A 23473-nucleotide genomic window follows, 5' to 3' on the forward strand; every position below is an offset into this window, starting at 1 on the left:
TCAAGACCGGAATGCTTGTGTAGGAGAAACTCTTTGAGTTGGCTTCTTAAATACCTTCATGCTGCTTTACATCTGATACTCCTTGCTGAAACATAGGAGCCTTGTCTTATAACAGGCTTATTCAAAGTGACACAAGCTACGAAAGTGAGATCTTGGAAGTGTTGCTGTTTTCATAATGTAATTAAAATACTGTAATGAGAAATAATAATTAATAGTGTGTAATAAGCATGTCACAAAAACAAATGTTGTATTTCCAAGTTCATTGCTTTTATAATTTATACTCAAGTAAAGAAGAAAATACCTGGAAATATTCATTTTTAGGAGGGGGTTTGCAAGACTTGACATTTTAGTGAAAGGGGTTCTCAGGTTAAGTTTGTGAACCACTGTTCTAAAAGTAATACAACAGTCTGACTGTGCAATCTTTCCCTTTTCTCTTCCCAGTTTACACCACTCCACCCTCAGGGTGTCTGACCCAATGGTCTACCTGTGACAGAAGCCCAACACCTTTCTCTACCTTTTATGAGAGGCAGTTTATATTACTGGGCTCTTTCCCAGCATGCCTTATCACAGCACACAATTCCCATAGTCCCTCTGGAAACTACAAACCTCCAAATGCCTTAGTTATGTGCGAGGGTCTCCCAACCACTGGACTATAGGCCTCCCTTCTCTCACCCACTAACTAAATATTTATCCAAAGCAGAACAGACATTAGGCTAGAGCAGAGGTGGGCGAACTATGGCCCACGGGACCATCCTGCCCTGCCCTTAAGCTCCCGGATGTGGAGGCTAGGCCCCCCCCCGCAGCCTCAGCTTGCCGTGCCGCCAGCGCTCTGGTCGGCAGGGCTGTGAGCTCCTGTGGGGCAACACGGATGCGAGAACCGCTGGCCTGCCCTGGTACTCCAGACTGCATGGCAGGCGGCACAGCTGCCAGTCCTGGTGCTCTGAGTGGCATGTTAAGGGGCCAGGGAGCAGCTGGATAGGTGTGGGAATACTGAGGGGCCTGTCAGGGGCAGGGGTGTGGATAGGAGCCGGGGCAGTCAGGTGACAGGGAGCCAGAGGGTTGGATAGGGGGTGGGGTCCCAGGGAGGATCAGGGACCAAGGAGCAGGGGGGGTTGGATGGGTCACGGGTTCTGAGGAGGGGCAGCAAGTGAGAAGGGGCCAGACTGTTTAGGGAGGCACAGCCTCCCCTACCCATCCCTGCATAGTTTCAGAACTCTGCTGTGGCCCTCAGGCCAAAAAGTTTGCCCACCCCTGGGCTAGAGAGAGCAAGAGAATGACTAACTCTGATGTGAGCAATAGGAGTAGTCTTGCCTTTCACTGAAGGATGAAATTTTATACGAAGTTTAATCTACAGCCAGTGGCTAGCAGCATTCCAATTTTTGGCAGGGATATGGAGGAACTGGGGAAGTGAGCTTTTAGCATCAATATACAGTAGAATCTCAGTTAAACACCACCTCATTTAGAGCCAGAAGGAGGCAGCCAGGCACCAGCAAAGACAAAAGCAAATACAGTAGTGTTATATGTAAACTACTAAAAAAAAAAATCAAGTATAAAAAAAGATTTGACAAGGCAAGGAACTGTTTATGCTTGTTTCATTTAAATTAAGATTACAAGCAGAATTTTTCTTCTGCATAGTAAAGTTTACAAATGAACATTGACTCAATACAGCTTTGAAACTTTTGAAAGAACCACCATAAAATTCTGTTCAGTTACAAACATTTCAGTTATGAACAACCTCCATTGCCAAGGTGTTTAACTGAGGTTTTACTGTACCTAAAGCACACCCAGCCTTTAAAAAAAAAAAAAAAAGCTTTTTTGATACAAGAAATTTTCATCTTGTTCAGACTTTCACGGAAGACTATGAAAGTCTTGAACTAGCAGGGCTAGGACAGGGAGAAGTGAAGCCTGATTGAAAAAGGAAGTGAATACACTTTTAAAGGCTGTTGATACCTATTTCATTCAAGCACAAAAACACTTTGGAGAAGAGATTCACTAAAAATGGAACATCCCAGCCGGCTGGTACCATGGAGCAAGCAAAGATTTCTATGTGGAAAGTGGAGTCCTATGGGGAAGCCAAAAATCATTCATACCTTCTTTGTACAAAGCCCTCCTCCCCACCTTGTTGAGCACTTAGAACCGAGATGTGCCCATGTAGCACTCCTGGAGATACCTAGGACCCGGAGCAAGGCCACTATCCTTTTCTAGAGTCCTGCAGTCTCATGCCCCTTAGCATGTCATCCCTGCTCATTTCAGATCACAAACTGAACAGATTTTTACAAAAGTTTTATTCATCCTGATCATCCATTTGTCGCCTTTAAAACTTCTGGAACTGCTTCTTGGTGCCAGCAGCCTTTGTGACCTTGAGGACGTTGAATCGGACTGTCTTGCTGAGGGGACGGCATTCCCCCACAGTCACAATATCCCCAATCTGGACATCCCTGGAAAAAAGCACAGCTGCTTTTAGATAGCTAAACAGCAGATTCTTTGCCACCAGAAATTTGTTCCTGCAGCACAGATGTGTGCCAGCACCGCACTGAAGAGACTAAATGCAACTGAGCAAGACAACACTGAGAAACAGGTCTCAAACCTAAAGTATTCAAGGCACCTTCTGTTGTTATTTAAGTGCCAAACAGGTGGCATTTGCTTTCAGTAAGTGAGAGGTTCTCCATCCATTGCTAAACCAGGCCTTTCTAGCCTTTGGTTTTGGCATGTATGAAGCAAGCTCCAATATGCAAGACAGATAGTACACAAAGTTCCCACAGGAGAATATTAATCAGAATTAAAAACAAGTGCTTGAGAACACATCACCCAGGCAAAGACCAGGTGTCTCTTGCAATCCTCACCTAGGTACTTAGGAAAAGCTTCTTGCTTGGTTCTCTGAATTTGGACTGAAATGCTAATCCAGGACCTCCCAGGGACAAGAGGATGAGAGTGTTGTTCAAGCTACAGGACCCCCGCTCCCTACTCTCAGTACATTTACCTTCACATGTCATTAGAAAGGTTCCCTATATTATGCTCTAGTACCTTTCTTCCAAGTATCTCAAAGAGCTTTATAAATACTTATAAAGCTTTACAATCTCCAGAGAGGGAGGCAAGTAATCCCTGGTTACCGAGGGATAAATAAGGAAAAGAGATGAAGTGACTTACTCAAGATCACAGAATAAGTCGGACAGCACCAAGAACGGGGATTCAGTCTTTACACTAAGGGTATGTCTACACTACCTGCCGGATCGGCGGGTAGTGATCGATCCCCGATCACTCTGCCGTTGACTTCGGAACTCCACCATGGCGAGCGGCGGCCGTCGATCCCGTGCCACGAGGACGTGAAGTAAGGGATTCTAAGTCGATCTAAGATACGTCGACTTCAGCTACGCTATTCTCGTAGCTGAAGTTGCGTATCTTAGATCAATCCCCCTCCCCCTCACAGTGTAGACCAGGCCTAAGTTCCCTGTCTTAAGTACTACAAGAAAGCTTCCTCCCAGGAAAACTTGTAAAATCTTTGACATTTACTAACTGGACACACGTCACATGCAGACAGCTCACTTTATAAAACTTCCCTACATATACAGGTTTGAGAGTTTGCTAGAAAGTACCTGCACAGAGAAGCATTTGAGACTAGGGGCAGCCAGACCAGAACATGTTTTATGGTTCAGCATTGCCAGACTGGCATTTTCAGCAGTCCCCCTTCACCACAGGGGGCTCTGCAGACCATCGTGAGTTTAGACATCACCACCACCAAACAGGCTCTAGGTCAGGAGTGGCAAAAGCACAGCCCATGTAGTTTTACAGTGTTGACTCACTTCATTTACCTTTCTAGATACAAGTGCAGTCACCAACTACAATTCTGGGTATCTCGTGCTCCCCCTTTGATCTGAACAGCTTTCTGTTTGGGTTGAGACTGAGCATAGTATAGCACACGCAGCACGTCTCAACTTCGAAGCACGTGCACGCTTTAAAACTTAACACCAAGCTAGCAAGACAGGTAAGTGATTCCCATTTTACCCATAGTAAAATGGAGGTAGAAGATAACCAGCTTGCCCATGGTAGTCTATATCAGAATGGATTAATACAAATACCCTGACTCCTCGTCTTGTGCCCATCATTGCATTCTGGGGCCTGTAGACTGCAGGGCTCCTGTCTGTGTTAGTGAACGGTACAAGTATCAGGGGGTAGCCGTGTTAGTCTGTATCTATAAAAACAACAAGGAGTCTGGTGGCACCTTAAAGACTAAGATTTATTTGGGCATAAGCTTTCGTGGGTAAAAACCTCACTTCTTCCGATGCATAGAGTGAAAGTTACAGATGCAGGCACCCTGATTGAATTGGCCCTGTCAACACTGGTTCTCCACTTGCGAAGTAACTCCCTGCTCTCTCCATGTGTCAGTATATAATGCCTGCATCTGTAACTTTCACTCTATGCATCTGAAGAAGTGAGGTTTTTACCCACGAAAGCTTATGCCCAAATAAATCTGTTCGTCTTTAAGGTGCCACCAGACTCCTTGTTGTTTTTGAATGGTACAGACCGACTATGTCATAACCTATGTACAGTTGATCAGTGCTCAAATTAGTGGTGCTGTGCTCTTCCCTTCAAATCACCACGAGACAGCATAGCCCCCAGTACTACTCCTGTGCTGACCTGAAGCAGGGGGAGAGATGTACGGACATGTTCTTGTGGCGTTTCTCAAAACGGTTGTACTTGCGGATATAGTGTAAGTAATCCCTGCGGATGACGATGGTACGCTGCATCTTCATCTTGGTAACCACACCTGTGGGAATAAGGAGGGTGGAGGGGGAAAGAATGTCAAGCACTCTTAGTTGTGATGTTTAAGCAGAAGTTAACATTTTACTGAGGCCTGGTCTACAAACTTATTCCAGTATAGTTACGCTGGTCACAGTATTTTTTTAATTTAAAACCAACACAGCTTTGCTGGTATCAGCCCTAGTGCAGACACATACCAGTCTAACTGTGCTTATGTCAGTATAATTTTGCTGGTTCAGAGAACGGGTACAATTGCATCCACACTAGAAGGGCTTTGCAAATTTAGCTACACCAGTACAAGTACAATGGCAAAAGCCTCCTAGTATAAATAAGGCCAGAGACTTCCCAAAAGAAGCTCCAGTCTGGAGAGTAAGACTCAGGCAATATAGACTGAGGCAGGGGACCTTCAAGATTATATGGTAAGTTTTCTTATCATGCTATCTTAGAACTCTTACCAATGGTTTATAGTAAAATAAATCCAATACAGTATAGTGCACTTACTCCTTACAAAGCTTAAACCATCAACCTTGATTGTACAGACTGGAGACAGATGAAGAGACTTGTCCCCTACCTTTCCCTGGAATTTTCAATAGGACCCTATACCTAGAGCTATTGATTACGTATCCCCCTGCTTTACCCATCCTCCTTCACACATTAACAAAGGCACAACATGTCCCTTTATCCTACCCTGTATTACATTCAGAAGATGGCAGCTAATTAGTTATTCCTAATATGTGGTACAGATTGAGTAGCTCTCCATAATCCACTGTAGATTAAAAATGGATTACTCCGTATTTAACTTTCAAAGGATGGTATCACATAATTTTGGGCAACATTAGCAAGTTTGTAGCCTCTGCATGTATTTTTCAACAGCAAATGCCCCCTGAAGTTGATCTTCTCCTCACTATCTGAGTCAGTCAATCAAAAACAGTTCTATTTCAGTGTAAAGAGCTTCTCCTAAGATAAGAGGCAGCAGCTCTCTCTAGAAGGATACAGCCACTGTCTCCTGGGTCCTTTTGCCAGGCATCAGCAAAGCCATTTGGCAGTGTCGTCACAGTCCCTTCACCATGAGACTTGGAAGACCATCGTGAGAATAGCATCATTTGCAGCTCAGGACCATAGCAGCAGTGAAAAGGGGAAATAGCAATTAATTTCTAGTAGGGAGCATACAAACCCAAAGGAGGCATTTAGTGTCTTGGGATTTGAGATCCTAAAGAGTGGGCTGCACATTAAAGGCAAGAAATGGCTACCGCCTTTAATAACCCCATATGCTAGGGTCTCCAGTTCCAGCACGCTCAGACTCAAGGACATCTGCAGCCTGCTCTAGTCTATGCAAGTTCCAAACAACCCTGTTTTCCATTAATACGCTCATATGCCTACATTTCGTTTAACTGATAGATCCAGACCCTAAACAGCTCTACTCACACAGGCCTCCAAATGCCATTCCCTGCAGGGTGTTCAGGTAACCAAAAGGTTTTGAAATGTATCCAAAGTAACAATTCTACTCACAGAACAGAAGTGTTTCTTAGTCCTTACCTGACAGGATACGACCACGAATAGAGACATTACCAGTGAACGGGCATTTCTTGTCAATGTAAGTGCCCTCAATGGCCTGAAAACAGAGAAACCAGACATCAGCGCTTTGGAGCTAAAAAGTTAGAGAGTGTGCTGCAGAAATCTACCATCAATGAAAACTTATTGCCCCCGGCCCCCAAAAGCGAATTTGGGTGCTACAACAGGACTGGTACTGTAAGTCTGAGGCACATCGCCTTCTTTATTCCTGTCTGTATGAACTGACATCAGCAAGGCCACTCGGCAACTGTCGTCAAAGCCCCTTCACCTCTGGGACTTGGAAGACCATCGTGAGAAAAAACATCACATGTCAGCAAGGAAAAGAACCACCCTGAAGTTTGCAGAAATTGCTTTTCATAACCTCCTGGGTTATTCACTGGCTGTTAACCTGCTATTTTGACAGAAACAGTCTGGCCATTGACAGTCTGCGGCTGAACTTATCTCTATCCTATTGGATTTTATTCTTCTAGCCCAAACTTAATACCATTTCTATACTAATCTTTTCATGAAGATATTAAAAGGCTTAACGAGTGTTCCTTAAAGCTTCAACCTCTTCCCCCGCCCCTCTCCCCCATACAAAAGGACAAATTCATGAGTCACCCCAAAAAAACAGCAAGCCAGAACTAGGACCAGCTGGGGCTTGGTTCACTTTTATTCACACACAAACTTATACCTCTTTGGGGGTCTTGAAGCCCAGGCCAATGTTCTTGTAGTAACGGGGGAGTTTCTCCTTGCCTCCCTCTCCCAGAAGCACCCGCTTCTTGTTCTGGAAGATGGTAGGCTGTTTCTGATAAGCCCTCTCAGTCTGTTTGGGAAAGACCAAAAACAGCAAAGTTAAGATGAAGAAAATCACAAAAATAATGCACCCACTACAGCCAGCCTGCAGCACGTTCTGAACTGAACCCCTCAATACAGCGGTGTCACACCAGGGGAGTTAAGAGATCCTCTCTAAGCTTATGTGCACACCTACAACGCTACCAGGTCACCACTGTAGTGTGGCCGTGTAGATGATCCACCGCCCCAGATGACACCCGGGAGATGTGGCTCTGCCAATGCACGTCCCCAGTGCAGACCAGCTCGGAGACGCTGGGGACGTTGTACCTGTGGCCTGGTCTACGCTGGAAAGCCAGGCTGGGTGAACTCCCTCGGCCAGGGGAGTGAAAACCCCCCACCCGAGGGGGGCAGTTAAACCTGCCCAAGTCCCTGCGTGGCCAGCGCCAGGCCGACCCGCGTCGCGGGGAGGGTCCCCACTCCAGCAGCGGGGCCCGGGGCCGAGCCGCCAGGCGCGTGGGCAGCGCTCGTCCCGGCGCCTGCTACGTGTCCGTCCCCCCCCCGCCGCAGGGCCGCGCCGGGGGCTCTGCCGCCCCTAGGCCCCGCTCGCCCGGCCAGGCCCCGGCGGGGGGAGGGGTCACACACCGGGCTGCCCCACGCGCCCCAGACCCCAGCAGGCCCCGCTCAAAACGCCCCACCCCCCCGCGCAGGAGCCGAGCAAACCGCTTCCCGCCCCCGGCGCGGAGCCCTGACCTGCGTGTCCGCCATCTTGCACTGCGCGAGGCAAAAGAGGCCGCAGCAGCAGCACGGGGCGGCTTATCCGCCGCCGCGCCGGAAGTGACCTCACTACGCACAGGGAGCGCGGGAGGCGTCCGCTTCGTCCTAGCAGGGGGCGGGGCCTGAGCGGAGGGGCGGGGCTGACTCACACAGGGGCGTAGAGTTTTCACTCCCCCCGCCCCCGGAATATGCGCTAGCCACCCCCGGCAGCCATTGCTCTGTGGGGATAGCCCATTTCCCCACCGCCGGCAGCCATGGCTCTGTGGGGATAGCCCTCTCGCCAGCTCCTGGCAGCCATGGCTCTGTGGGGATAGCCCATTTCCCACCGCCGGCTGCCATTGCTCTGTGGGGATAGACCTCTCGCCAGCTCCTGGCAGCCATTGCTCTGTGGGGATAGCCCATTTCCCACCGCTGGCAGCCATTGCTGGGTGGGGATAGCCCTCTCGCCAGCTCCTGGCTGCCATTGCTCTGTGGGGATAGACCTCTCGCCAGCTCCTGGCAGCCATTGCTTTGTGGGGATAGCCCATTTCCCACCGCTGGCAGCCATTGCTGGGTGGGGATAGCCCTCTCGCCAGCTCCTGGCTGCCATTGCTCTGTGGGGATAGACCTCTCGCCAGCTCCTGGCAGCCATTGCTCTGTGGGGATAGCCCTCTCCCCACCCATGGCATAAGAACATAAGAACGGCCGTACTGGGTCAGACCAAAGGTCCATCTAGCCCAGTATCCTGTCTACCGACAGTGGCCAATGCCAGGTGCCCCAGAGAGAGTGAGCCTAACAGGTAATGATCAAGTGATCTCTCTCCTGCCATCCATCTCCACCCTCTGACAAACAGGCTAGGGACTAGGGTGACCAGACAGGAAATGTGAAAAATCAGGCCAGGGGGTGGGGGCTAATAGGAGCCTATATAAGAAAAAGACCTGAAAATTGGGACTGTCCCTATAAAATCGGGACATCTGGTCACCCTACTAGGGACACCATTCCTTACCCATCCTGGCTAATAGCCATTAATGGACTTAACCTCCATGAATTTATCCAGTTATCTTTTAAACCCTGTTATAGTCCTAGCCTTCATAACCTCCTCAGGCAAGGAGTTCCACAAGTTGACTGTGCGCTGTGTGAAGAAGAACTTCCTTTTATTTGTTTTAAACCTACTGCCCATTAATTTCATTTGGTGGCCTCTAGTTCTTGTATTATGGGAACAAGTAAATAACTTTTCCTTATTCACTTTCTCCACATCATTCATGATTTTATATACCTCTATCATATCCCACCTTAGTCTCCTCTTTTCCATTGCTCTGTGGGGATAGCCCTCTCCCTACCCCCGGCAGCCATTGCTTTGTGGGGATAGCCCTCTCGCAACCCCCGACAGCCATTGCTTTGTGGGGATAGCCCTCTCGCCACCCCTGGCAGCCATTGTGCGGATACACTGTTCTGCAAATGGATGAGTTCTTTCACAGGTGCCGCAGGCTGCCAGTAGCTTCTTGCCCTGAGGCCAGTGCTGGTGCAAGAGAAAAACGAGCAATGCATAGGTGAGATGGTGGGTTTTGCCACCAGCTCTGCGAAGAGGTCGGGTTTCATTAATGGCTGTAGCTTCAGAGCCAGCCCCCCAGATCCCAAATCGCCGCTGGCAATAGACAGAGACTGCAGTGATCATGTGAGGTGCAGGGGGTGGGGCATTTTCAGGCCTAGCTGAGGAGACCAGAGGGGAGCTGGGCAGTTTCTGAGTTTATTATTTTAAAAGAGACAATTCCTGAGGCGGGAAAGTCAGGAGAGCGAGGATGGCAGCAGCTCACCCGGAACAGACCTGCCTGGGCCCCAGCAGCCTCCTCCCCAACACCAGCGAGACAGAAGCAGTGTTGGTGGCTCTGGTTGGGCTGCTGAGATGAGGGGAGAGGGGCCCCATTAGCATTAAATTAGGTTCACTGCAGGGAAAATGTTGCCCTTACCCCAACGCACGTGATTATTTCAATCATATACAAAAATATGGCTCTGCCGGCTGGCTGCTGAGTGGGGGGGGGGGGGGGCTGCCTCACCCTCTCCTAACCTCTGGGGTTGGGGAACAGCCATATTATCCCTATTCATCCTCCCACCCACTCTCCTGCATGCCACACAGTTCACGCCCCTCCCCCCGTGGTCCCCAAGTCTCCTGTCACACCTGCCCACACTTTTTCACTCCATTTTCCCCTCAGACTCTCCTTGGCTTCCCCCTTCTGCCCCCCACGCTTCCCTGTCCAGATTTTAAACCAGAGCGCCCAGAGCAGGGGTGGCCAACCTGAGCCAAAGAGCCACAGTAATACGTCAGCAGCCCCCCATCAGCTCCCTCCCCGCTCCCAACACCTCCTGCCCACCGGGAGCCCCGCGGATCAGCACCTCCCCCTCCCTCCCCGCACCTCCTGATCAGCTGTTCCGTGGCGTGCAGGAGGCTCTGGGGGGGGGGAGGAGCGAGGGCACGGCAGGCTCAGGGGAGGGGGCGGGAAGGGGTGGAATGGGGCCAGGGCCTGTGGCAGAGCCAGGGGTTGAGCAGTGAGCACCCCCCGGCACATCAGAAAGTTGGCGCCTGTAGCTCCAGCCCCAGAGTCGGTGCCTATACAAGGAACCGCATATTAACTCCTGAAGAGCCACATGTGGCTCCGTAGCCACAGATTGGCCACGCATGGCCCAGAGAGTGGCTATTTTCCCTGAAGGCAGCATGGCTTCAATGCCATTTGGAAATAATGGTAGACAGCAGCCATCTTCATTAGGGGCAGCCTCTTGCGAACTGTCAGCCATTTATGGAAAAATTGGGAGATTTCTGCTGCCAGAAAGTCATGAGATGATGAAGTGGGTTTTAGCCCACGAAAGCTTATGCCCAAATAAATTTGTTAGTCTCTAAGGTGCCACAAGGACGCCTCGTTTTTGCTGATACAGACTAACACGGCTACCCCTCTGAAACATGAGATGATGAGTAGCTTTAAAAATACCCAGCTCATTCACCAACCTCACAATGAACGTGAGCAGCTTGGGGCACAAAGGAGCTGGGTAAATTCAAGTTCTCTGCAGCGGTCTTCATTCCCCAGCAATAGTTCTTGTTGCCCCTCATGCTCAAGATTGACTAAACTTTTCACTCCAGCCCACTGTGCATAGGGCCCTGTTGTGAGATGTTCCCTTCAGGACTCCAGACCCTGGTCTGTATGGAGCCGGTCGTGCCTGGAAACAAAATCCTGAGAGGGCAGAACTTGGAGGGAGGGGATGGCTTTTCTGCAGCCCAAACCTCCTGCTGTTGATCCCCCCGACAGCAGAGTCAATGCAATGTTTTCTAAAGCACTCAGGTACCCAAGACACTTAGTTCCTCCCCCCTCCTTCTTCTTCTGCAGGTGGGGAAGGGATGGCTGGAGGGAGGGGACACTGCTCCAGTGGGGCATTTTCAGGGAGATGCTGATGGGTGTGTCCAGTGAGGAGAGGAGTGGGGTGTGAAAACTTGCTGGGGCCTGTTTGAAATGGAGCCTGATGTTAGATACAGGTCATTGTGGGTTGGGAGGTGGAATTCCCTGAGCTTTGAAACAGGAAACCTCCCCTCTGGAGTAGAAAGAGAGAGCCTGAGACATGAGGCCTGGTGGTATAAGAGGCCCGGTATGAGGCCTGAACTAACGTAGTGGTCAAGCTTTGCTAATATAAAGCAAAGTTAGCAAAAGTCACGCTGTAAGCAGAAGTCAAGCTCTGCCTGTGTAACCTGGCAAGAACAGAGCAGGTATTGCAAAAACACACACATTCCTAAGAAGTGCTAGGCACAGGATACTCATGTCAAACATTCCAGAGAGGTGGTACCAGAACACCCCGATACCAAGTATGGTAAAAACACACTCCCCAAAGATGATGCTAGGACACACCCCGTCAGAGGGCCAGTACGTAACTTGTTTGTATCCGTGTATTAAGAGGGGTCTCAGAGGGAGTGGCTTTGGCTGGCCTAGGGGGGAACAGAAAGTCTCGCTGTTCACTGAGCTGGTCCATTGTCACAGGCATTCATGTGTTAGTGTACCTGTAACCACTGAACTGGAGCATTAGCATGGTGCTTCATCCACAACAAACCTGGCTGGGTACCTTCACTACAAACCAAGTCTTGTGGTCTTATTGTGCAGTTTGATTGAGGTTTGCTTTGACGGCTATCTGTGCAGAGCCGGGACAGCACACAGAAAGAGCACACACACGCAGCCAACGACTGACTACACCCTCCAAAGGACCCAGGGACCGTTACCTGAGATCCAGTGCTTCATTCTGTGGGAGCAGTGACTTCTGGATGTGTCTCCAGCCTTAGGAGGGTGAATAACTGTGTCACCAGGAAGCATCTGACCATGTCCCTCAGCTCTGCCAAGGCCAAAAGGTAGGCTTGGAGAGGAAGACAAAGGAATGAAACTGCAGGGAGGAATTCTGTTAGTGCAAAAAGTATTCTTGGTGCCATCGAATTACAGTAATAATGAGGGGAGAGAAACTGAGCTGTGCAGGGACATGAGGGGAGTGTGGGTTTGGAATAAGGGACACCCTGGGAAGGAGGGGCCAATAGGGAGATAGAATCATAGAATATCAGGGTTGGAAGGGACCTCAGGAGGTCATCTAGTCCAACCCCCTGCTCCAAGAAGGACCAATTCCCAACTAAATAATCCCAGCCAGGGCTTTGTCAAGCCTGACCTTAAAAACCTCTAAGGAAGGAGATTCCACCACCTCCCTAGGTAACCCATTCCAGTGCTTCACCACCCTCCTAGTGAAAAAGGTTTTCCTAATATCCAACCTAAACCTCCCCCGCTGCAACTTGAGACCATCACTCCTTGTTCTGTCATCAGGTACCACTGAGAACAGTCTAGATCCATCTTCTTTGGAACCCCCTTTCAGGTAGTTGAAAGCAGCTATCAAATCCCCCCTCATTCTTCTCTTCTGCAGATTAAACAATCCCAGTTCCCTCAGCCTCTCCTCATAAGTCATGTGCTCCAGCCCCCAATCATTTTTGTTGCCCTCCGTTGGACTCTTTCCAATTTTTCCACATCCTTCTTGTAGTGTGGGGAAACAGAGATGACTCTGACCTGTGATTTAAGTGAAGTACTGTATTCCTTTCAATAAGGAGCACAAGATAAGGGAGAACAGACTTGAAGTGTCATCCCAACACATCTGAAATGCAGTTTATGGTGAATCCTGCAAGCATCAAGCTGACTATGTGGGGAAAAGGCACAAACCATTTTGGGTATGTCGGCACTGCAGTGTGGACATGGACTGTGACAGACGTTTAAGCCCGACTCCCCAGACTTCCACACGCAATGCTTGCTGACATGCACCTGCCCCTCTTCAGAATATGGGTTCACTGGCTCACCCAGGGTTATGGGTATGAGCCTGCTTTCCGCTGTAGCACATGACCAGGCGACTTTGCAGTGAGGCTGTAGCTAAAGCTTTTGTTGTCAGGTTCATGTTCAGATTGCCTGACAATGCCATCCCACAATTCCTTGGGCCTGTGCATTCCAGCCCTTCTACCTCCCATGAACCGGAAACAACTTCTTGGTTCAAATACAGCCCCTTGGTAATTAACCCTTCATTTCCCATTTACTGCATGATTTTACAAACAGCTATGCCTGGCTTGTGGAAAAAGCAGAGAAGATGCCCACCGCCCAGCACACTGCTAGCTGGCCAGAAGAACACACCAGGATTCTGGTCTACATGTGGTGTGAGGACAACAAGATCCATGGCTTTAGCAGGAGCTCCAAAAACCTGCATTTATATAAAATATCACCAAGAGGCTGGTAGAGTTGGGGCTCCATTGGGCACAGTGTCCAGTGCAGGGAGAGGATCAAATACCACAAGACCTCCCACCTCAAAGCAAAGGATGGAACTCCCCGTTATTTTCCACTCAACATTAAGCTATTCCAACGCAGAAGAAAAATAAGAAGAGCCACAGGAGGCCAATGTGGCTGCACAAGGAGCTTTTTAGCTCTTTCAAAACCAAAAGAGATACATACAGGAAATGAAAGAGGGTGCACGTCACCAAGGAATTATATATGGGAATAGCATGAGCATGTAGGGAAAAATCAGGAAGGCCAAGGCAAAGAATGAGTTACAGCTGGCAAGAAATGTTAGAGACAACAAGAAGGCGTTCTACCAATATGTCAGACAAAAAAGAAAGATCAGAGATGGTGTGGGTCTGCTGCTCAATGAAGGTGAGCTGGTAACATTTATGAATATGTTGAGTAGGACTGGTCCCAGAACAGACCCCTGGGGGACACCACTATTTACCTCTCTCCATTCTGAAAACTGACCATTTATACCTACCCTTTGTTTCCTATTTTTTTAATGAGTTACCAATCCATGAGAGCACCTTTCCTCTTATCTCGTAGCAGCTTACTTTGCCTAAGAGCCTTTGGTGAGGGACCTTGTCAAAGGCTTTCTGAAGATCTAAGTACACTATATCCACTGGATCCCCTTGGTCCACATGCTTGTTGACCCCCTCAAAGAATTCTAGTAGATTGGTAAGGCATGATTTCCCTTTACTAAAACCATGTTGACTCTTCCTCAACAAATTATGTTCATCTATATGTCTGATAACACTGGTCTACAATTTTTGAGAAGTCGTCTGCTTCAGAGATAAAATGTGCTATTTATTATGTATTTTGATGTGCTGAATTCAAATATGACAATTAAAACAACTGATTGGCTACTGTTTCTAAGATATTTAAGTTTTTACATTTTATGTCTATGTATATTGTGTAGATAGTAGAGTTTTAATCATAAATTGTAAACCTAGGTCTTTTCATGTGTTTATGGTTGCTTTACATGATAATATTTCACCTGTCCTGTTTATGTAACACTTTAAAAATCAGCAAAAGGGTTATATAAATAAAGTTTATTATGAAACAAAAGGCAAAAAACTATTATGTACATAGTTTAGTCCTATTCAGTGTCTACTCGGCGCTTCTTGGCTTGTCTCTTTTATTCATTAAATGGAGCATCTCTTGTCACTGTCCAGCAATAGTCTGCAAGCATTGATGGGCTCCATTTGCCCTGATAGCGTTTCTCCATTGTTGCAATGTCCTGGTGAAATCGCTCGCCGTGCTCGTCGCTCACTGCTCCGCAGTTCGGTGGAAAAAAATCTAGATGAGAGTGCAAAAAATGTATCTTTAGTGACATGTTGCAACCAAGGCTTTTGTATGCCTTGAAGAGGTTTTCCACCAACAACCTGTAGTTGTCTGCCTTGTTGTTTCTGAGAAAATTTATTGCCACTAACTGGAAGGCTTTCCATGCCGTCTTTTCCTTGCCACGCAGTGCATGGTCAAATGCATCATCTCGAAGAAGTTCACGAATCTGAGGACCAACAAAGACACCTTCCTTTATCTTAGCTTCACTTAACCTTGGAAATTTTCCACGGAGGTACTTGAAAGCTGCTTGTGTTTTGTCAATGGCCTTGACAAAGTTCTTCATCAGACCCAGCTTGATGTGTAAGGGTGGTAACAAAATCTTCCTTGATTCAACAAGTGGTGGATGCTGAACACTTTTCCTCCCAGGCTCCAATGACTGTCGGAGTGGCCAATCTTTCTTGATGTAGTGGGAATCTCTTGCACGACTATCCCATTTGCAGAGAAAACAGCAGTACTTTGTGTATCCAGTCTGCAGACCAAGCAAGAGAGCAACAACCTTCAAATCGCCACAAAGCTGCCACTGATGTTGGTCATAGTTTATGCACCTCAAAAGTTGTTTCATGTTGTCATAGGTTTCCTTCATATGGACTGCATGACCAACTGGAATTGAGGGCAAAACTTTGCCATTATGCAGTAAAACAGCTTTAAGACTCGTCTTCGATGAATCAATGAACAGTCTCCACTCATCTGGATCGTGAACAATGTTGAGGGCTGCCATCACACCATCGATGTTGTTGCAGGCTACAAGATCACCTTCCATGAAGAAGAATGGGACAAGATCCTTTTGACGGTCACGGAACATGGAAACCCTAACATCACCTGCCAGGAGATTCCACTGCTGTAGTCTGGAGCCCAACAGCTCTGCCTTACTCTTGGGTAGTTCCAAATCCCTGACAAGGTCATTCAGTTCACCTTGTGTTATGAGGTGTGGTTCAGAGGAGGAGGATGGGAGAAAATGTGGGTCCTGTAACATTGATGGTTCAGGACCAGAAGTTTCATCCTCTTCCTCTTCCTCGTCTGACTCAAGTGAGAATGATTCTGGTGCATCAGGAACCGTCAATCCTTCTCCGTGGGATACTGGGCGTATAGCTGATGGAATGTTTGGATAATGCACAGTCCACTTTTTCTTCTTTGACACACCTTTCCCAACTGGAGGCACCACGCAGAAGTAACAGTTGCTGGTATGATCTGTTGGCTCTCTCCAAATCATTGGCACTGCAAAAGGCATAGATTTCCTTTTCCTGTTCAACCACTGGCGAAGATTTGTTGCACAAGTGTTGCAGCATATGTGTGGGGCCCACCTCTTGTCCTGATCTCCAATTTTGCAGCCAAAATAAAGGTGATAGGCTTTCTTAACCATAGTGGTTATACTGCGCTTTTGTGATGCAAAAGTCACTTCACCACAAACATAGCAGAAGTTATCTGCACTGTTCACACAAGTACGAGGCACCTCTGCTCACTTTGGCTAAACAGAAATGTGTCCCTTTGCAAAATCAAACACTGACAAATAAGAGAGCACGACACTGTATGATTTCTAGAGCTGATATAGGGCAATTTGTTCAGCAGAGTGATGTAAGCTTCGTTATGATTGCATCATCCATGACTTCTAGGAATAACATGATGCAATTCATATCATGTATGACGCAATACCAGCTTCAGATTGCATCATTCATTGTTTTGCCTAAAAAGCAAGTACTGTCCAAACCCAGTCATAGATTTATTCATAGATCCAGTCAAAGATGTATTTTAGTCATTTCTGGTTTAAATTGAGATCCCTTCCCTTTATAACTCACTTATCCTCCGCCATTCCCAAGTCAAGGGTCGTATATACTGACCCAATAGCATATCTTGAAAACTAGAGCCAATCAACAATTTTAAGCATCATTTTCGTTCTCAGTGACCCAGAATTAGTAAAGTTTGACTACATTTATTTCAGAAGCATTTTGGCTGTAGAGCAGTGTAATATTGTTCTTTATTATAGTTTCAACCTATTAGCCCGGTAGTGAAATCAGACTTACAAGCCTGTAATTGCCGGCATCACCTCTGGAGCCCTTTTTAAAAATTGGCATCGCATTAGCTATCCTCCAGTCATCTGGTACAGAAGCTGATTTAAATGATAGGTTACAGACTACAGTTAGTAGTTCTGCAATTTCACATTTGAGGTCCTTCAGAACTCATAGGTGAATACCATCTGGTCATGGAGACTTATTGCTGTTTAATTTATCAATTTGTCCCAAAACCTCCTATAATGATACCTCGATCTGGAACAGTTCCTCACATTTGTCACCTAAAAAGAATGGCTCAGGTTTGGGAATCTCCCTCTCATCCTCAGCTGTGAAGACTGATGCAAAGAATTCATTTAGTTTCTCTGCAATGGCCTTATCGTCCTTGAGTGCTCCTTCAGCACCTTGATCGTCCAGTGGCCTCATTGGTTGTTTAGCAGGCTTCCTGCTTCTGATGTACTTAAAAAAAAAATTTGCTATTGCTTTTTGAGTCTTTGGCTAACTGTTCCTCAGATTCTTTTTTGACCTTTCTAATTGTCTTTTTACTCTTCATTTGCCAGGGTTTATGCTCTTTTCTATTTTGCTCACTAGGATTTAACTTCCACTTTTTAAAGGATGCCTTTTTGCCTCTCACTGCTTCTTTTACTTTGTTGTTTAGTCACAGCGACTCTTTTTTGGTTCTCTTACTATGTTTTTTAATTTGGGGTATACATTCAAGTTGATCCTCTATTATGTTGTGTAACAGGGTCATGACCCGCCCCTCTTCCTGGGGCCCACTTGCTCTCCCCAATAAGGCTCAGAGAGGCTTCACGGTTGTGCAACACCCATGTCTTTATTTACTTAAGGTTATCCCACCACCAGTGTCCATCTATATACAAGCTTTACAGGCAGAGTCAGCCTTCAGCTAGGAGGCCTCCAGCTCCCGCCCTGACTGACTGACTTCTCCCTGGCTTCCCCCTGCCTTCTGGCTCCCTCCCAGCCTTTATAGCCCTTGGCTTGTCAGGCCAGCAGGTGTTGCCAATCCTCAGGCCGGCATCAGGCCTTTTCCATCAGCCCCAATCTGCTTCCCTTCATTGGAGCTGACCTGTCAGGGGCTAATTAGGTGCTATTGCATCAGCACCCTGCTACATGGTGCCTTTAAAAAGTTTCCACGCACCTGGCAGATATTTCACTTTTGGCACTGTACCCTCTAATTTCTGTGTAACTAATCTCATTTTTGTGTAGTTCCCCTTTCTGAAATTAAATGCTACAGTGTTGGGCTGCTGTGGTGTTTTTCCTGCCACAGGGATATTAAATTTAATTATATTAAGTTCACTATTACCAAGCGGTCCAGCTATATTCACCTCTTGGACCAGATCCTGTGCTCCACTTAGGACTAAATCAAGAATTGCCTCTCCTCTGGTGGGTTCCAGGGCTAGCTGCTCCAAGAAGCAGTCATTTAAGATGTCAAGAAACTTTATCTCTGCATCCCGTCCTGAGATGACATGTACCCAGTCAATATGGGGATAGTTGAAATCTCCCATTATTATTATTGAGTTTTTTTATTTTAATAGCCTCTCTAATCTCCCTGAGCATTTTACAGTCACTATCACCATCCTGGTCAGGTGGTCGGTAATATATCCCTACTGCTATATTATTATTATTAGAGCATGGAATTTCTATTTACAGAGATTCTATGGTACAGTTTGATTCATTTACAATGTTTACTTCATTTGATTCTACGCTTTCTTTCACATATAATGCCACTCCCCCACCAGCACAACCTGTTCTGTCCTCCCGATATATTTTGTACCCTGGTATTACTGTGTTCCATTGATTATCCTCATTCCACCAAGTTTCTGTGATGCCTATTATATCAATACCCTCATTTAATACAAGGCACTCTAGTTCACCCATTTTATTATTTAGACTTCTAGCACTGGTATATAAGCACTTTAAAAACTTGTCTCCTTTTAGCTGTCTGCCATTACACGATGTAATTGAATGGGACTCTTTTTTTATTTGACTGTTTCTGATCAAACCCTGCCTGTATTTTATCATTTTCCATCCTCTTGTCCTCACTAGGTGCAACTTCACTGGGCTGGTCACCTCATATGTATAGATGATATGTGACTCTCCACAGCCATATTTTATGGACAGTTGAAAATGGGAGCATGAATGCTGGGAGGCCAATGGAAACGATACAAGGACAGTCTCAAAGCTTTCAACGAAATAGAGTTCCTACAAGACTGTACAGGGGTTAGCAGGAGCTGTGAGGAGCGTGAGGGGGAGTATAGGGGTGCAGAACTGCACGCCCCTATTCCTCCATTGACTGGGGTAGGTCCAGAAACACACAGTGTGTGGGGCAGAGTGTGCACTATCCAGATTACAGTGGAGCAGGGTCCTGAAATAGGCAGGAATGCTGCATGAGATTAAAAAGCACAGCTGTACCTCTAGGTCCTCATATGACCCTCATCACTGTTGGTCCCCTTCTAGGAACCTCACAATTAAAGGATTTTTATCCTCAAAACCCTATGAGGAAGGGAAGTGCTACCCCTATTTTACAGAGGGGAAAATGAGGCAAAGAGTAAATTATGAGAGGACACGTCCAAGGTCACACAGGACATCTGTGTTCAAGTCAGGAATTGACCAGGTCTGTTGAGTTCCAGGCCAGAGCATGAACTTCTAGACCAGTGGTTTCCAAACTTTTTTGATCACGCACCCCTATCTGTAAAAAATTTTTGGAGCACGCACCCCCAGCTCTACCATTTTTGCCGAAGGGAAAAAAAAAAAACGCTCCTCATGCCGCACACCCCCAAGGATCTCCTCTTGCGCACCCCACTTTGCAGACCACTGCTCTAGACCATAGTGGGAGTGTAAGGGGTTGGACTCATCCCTGCAGCACCTCCTGCTGGTCATCCTAAGGGAATTAGCTCTCCCAGCATCCGGAGCACCCTCTGCAGGCCGGTGATCCACCTTACTGCTGGCCCCATGTCCCTTCCAGGACGCCAGTGCCCCATTTACCTGGGGTGCTGCCCTTCTGGCAGTAACCCCTTACAGCCCCAGGGTCTCCTCCTCCCAGGGGAACCCCCACCCACTATCCCCACTTCACCTCAGTGTTCGGCTACTGTCAGTCCCCATCTAGCCCCCCACTCACTGGGGCAGACTGCAGTGTAAGCCACTCATCATAGGCAAAGGAGGTTCGGACCTGCTGCCTCTGCCTACCCATGGGCTACCCCTGCAACCCCAGTACCTAATAGGCCTTACCAGGGCTGCAGTCTGGGGCTTTCCTAGGCCAGAGCTCCCCGTCTCCCTAGATTATGGTAACCACCTTCTCTGTATGCGAAGCAGGAACCAATCCTATTCATCATATTCATAAATGATTTGGAAAAAGGGGTAAACAGTGAGGTGGCAAAATTTGCAGATGATACAAAATTACTAAAGATAGTAAGACCCAGGCAGACTGTGAAGAGCTACAAAAGGATGTCTCAAAACTGGGTGACTGGGCAACAAAATGGCAGATGAAATTCAATGTTGATAAATGCAAAGTAATGCACATTGGAAAACCTAATCTCAACTATACCTATAAAATGATGGGGTCTAAATTAGCTGTTACCACTCAAGAAAGAGATCCTAGAGTCATTGTGGATAATTCTCTGAAAACATCCACTCAATGTGCAGCAGCAGTCCAAAAAGCTAACAGTGTTGGGAATGATTAGGAAAGGGATAGATAATAAGACAGAAAATATCATGTTGACTCTTACATAAATCCATGGTATGCCGACATCATGAATACTGCATGCAGATCCGAACAGCCCATCTCAAAAAGGATGTGTTGGAATTGGGAAAGGCAATGAGTTCCACGGTTTGTGTGTTGTGTGTAGTACTTCCTTTCCTTTGTTTTAAACCTGCTGCCTATTCATTTCCTTGAGTGACCCCTGGTTCTTGTGTTATGTGAAGGAGTATACAAGACTTCCATATTCACTTTCTCCACACCAGTCATGATTTGATAGACTTCTATCATATCTCATCTCAATTGTGTCTTTTGCAAGTTGAAAAGTCCCAGTCTGTTTAATCTCTCCTTAGATGGAAGCTGTTCCATGCCCCTAATCAGTTTTGTTGCCCTTCTCTGTACCTTTTCCAATTCTAATATTTTTTTTTTGAGATGAGGCGACCAGAACTCCGCGCAATATTCATGTTGTGGTATGTATATAGTGGCATCATAATATTTTCTGTCTTCTTATCTATCCCTTTCCTAATGGTTCCTAACATTGTTAGTTTTTTGATGGCTGCTGCACACTGAGCGGATGTTTTCAGAAAACTATCTATAATGACCCCTAGATCTCTTTCTTCAGCTAATTTACACCCTATTGTTTGATTCATAGATTCATAGATTCTAGGACTGGAAGGGACCTCGAGAGGGCATCGAGTCCAGTCCCCTGCCCGCATGGCAGGACCAAATACTGTCTAGACCATCCCTGATAGACATTTATCTAACCTACTCTTAAATATCTCCAGAGATGGAGATTCCACAACCTCCCTAGGCAATTTATTCCAGTGTTTAACCAACCTGACAGTAAGGAACTTTTTCCTAATGTCCAACCTAGACCTCCCTTGCTGCAGTTTAAGCCCATTGCTTCTTGTTCTATCCTCAGAGGCTAAGGTGAACAAGTTTTCTCCCTCCTCCTTATGACACCCTTTTAGATACCTGAAAACTGCTATCATGTCCCCTCTCAGTCTTCTCTTTTCCAAACTAAACAAACCCAATTCTTTCAGCCTTCCTTCATAGGTCATGTTCTCAAGACCTTTAATCATTCTTGTTGCTCTTCTCTGGACCCTTTCCAATTTCTCCACATCTTTCTTGAAATGCGGTGCCCAGAACTGGACACAATACTCCAGCTGAGGCCTAACCAGAGCAGAGTAGAGCGGAAGAATGACTTCTCGTGTCTTGCTCACAACACACCTGTTAATACATCCCAGAATCATGTTTGCTTTTTTTGCAACAGCATCACACTGTTGACTCATATTTAGCTTGTTGTCCAGTATAACCCCTAGATCCCTTTCTGCCGTACTCCTTCCTAGACAGTCTCTTCCCATTCTGTATGTGTGAAACTGATTTTTTCTTCCTAAGTGGAGCAATGATATTGATGTGTATAGTTGGGATTATATCTGCTAATGTGCTTTACTGTTATGCTTTGTATCTTTTAAAAGTCTAGGAGGGGATCCACCTCATAACCTCAATGTGACAGTGCGCCCCATATTCTTCATAGTTGTATGATTATGATATAATTGTGACATAATTATGATACATGCTGTACAAGATACAAGTCAAGTGTCAAGTGTCATTGGAAAGGTTATGATTTGCTGAAAAGGACTATCCTATTTGTGCGCATGTATCATTTTTGTATGTGAAGTTATGAATATTGACTATGTATCTGTATTTCAAATGGAGCTACACTTGGATGACACCCACTAGTCAAAATGCTTCCAGTCTAGACAGTGGGTTGTGAAGGGCCTATTCAGGGTAATGGGCCATTAGGTGAAACAATAGCCTTAGGAGAAGCTTATCCCCCACCTGGTGAACCTTCCTGAGAATGCTCCAGGCAGCCTATGGATAATGGCTGCTATGACTCAGCAGCGCATGCCAGAGCATGTGACCAGATCACATGACACTGAACTCCATTTTGGGTACGTGTATTTTTCTATAAACTGGACGGGGAAGTATTTTTGGAACACAAGATTCCTGCCATATGTTAAAGCTATAGAAGGTGGGGTGTGACAACATTTAGTGGCTTCCCTCCCCACACAAGAGAACACCTGGAAACACCCGAGGAACAAAGACCGAACTGGGGGAAGTGCTGGTCCCAGGCTAAAAGGATTTCTAGCCTGTGTATGGAAACCTGGTGGACTCCTTAGATCACCAGCCAGGGTGAGAAATTGCTAATTCATATCCAGTCTATCTTAGTTTGTGGATTTCTTTATTTGCTAGGTACTCTGCTTTGATCATTTTGCTATAACTTAAAATCCACCTTTCTGTAGTTAAAATTGTATTTTGCTTTATCTAAACCAGTGATCCTTCGAGTGAAGTGCCTGGGGAAAATCTCAGTTTGGTTAACACAGGCTTGTGGCATAATCTTCCCACATCAAGGGGAGGGCAAACTCTATTAATTAGTTTACATTGTACAGATCCCTGTGCAGTGCAAGACAGTATCATTTTGGTTTATCTTCCAGTGGGGGCCGTGAGATTGGATCTGAGAAATTGGCTGATGTTTCCAGTTTGTACTTGGGTGGGTGAGGTAAACCCTCAGGTACCTCAGTTGGGTGTGTGGCGCCATCTGCTGTCGTGGTGGGTGATAACAGGGCCTGGAGAGGCTGAATCACCAGCAAAGCAGTTTGAAAAAGGGCCAGCCCAGCTGGTGGTTAGAGGGTGCAGCAGTTCCCACAGCTCCCAGACTGCAGCTCAGG

General features: G+C 46.7%; 1 protein-coding gene and 3 non-coding genes across 4 annotated transcripts; all 4 read right to left on the minus strand.

Moving 5' to 3' along the window:
- Positions 1-2266: 2266 nt before the first annotated feature.
- On the minus strand, positions 2267-7949 carry RPS11 (ribosomal protein S11). Its single transcript, XM_065423530.1, has 5 exons — positions 7855-7949; positions 7004-7135; positions 6295-6370; positions 4636-4765; positions 2267-2438 (listed from the first exon to the last, which is right to left on the minus strand). The coding sequence occupies exons 1-5, from the start codon at positions 7867-7869 to the stop codon at positions 2315-2317; spliced, it is 477 nt and encodes a 158-aa protein (XP_065279602.1). The 5' UTR covers positions 7870-7949; the 3' UTR covers positions 2267-2314.
- On the minus strand, positions 3641-3735 carry LOC135873159 (small nucleolar RNA SNORD35). Its single transcript, XR_010561095.1, has one exon. It is a non-coding gene; the product is annotated as a small nucleolar RNA SNORD35 (small nucleolar RNA).
- On the minus strand, positions 5776-5866 carry LOC135873160 (small nucleolar RNA SNORD35). The gene has a single exon (XR_010561096.1). It is a non-coding gene; the product is annotated as a small nucleolar RNA SNORD35 (small nucleolar RNA).
- On the minus strand, positions 6549-6642 carry LOC135873161 (small nucleolar RNA SNORD35). The gene has a single exon (XR_010561097.1). It is a non-coding gene; the product is annotated as a small nucleolar RNA SNORD35 (small nucleolar RNA).
- Positions 7950-23473: the final 15524 nt, after the last annotated feature.

This window comes from Emys orbicularis, chromosome 1 (genome assembly GCF_028017835.1).
Source record: "Emys orbicularis isolate rEmyOrb1 chromosome 1, rEmyOrb1.hap1, whole genome shotgun sequence".
NCBI classification, from domain to species: domain Eukaryota; kingdom Metazoa; phylum Chordata; order Testudines; family Emydidae; genus Emys; species Emys orbicularis.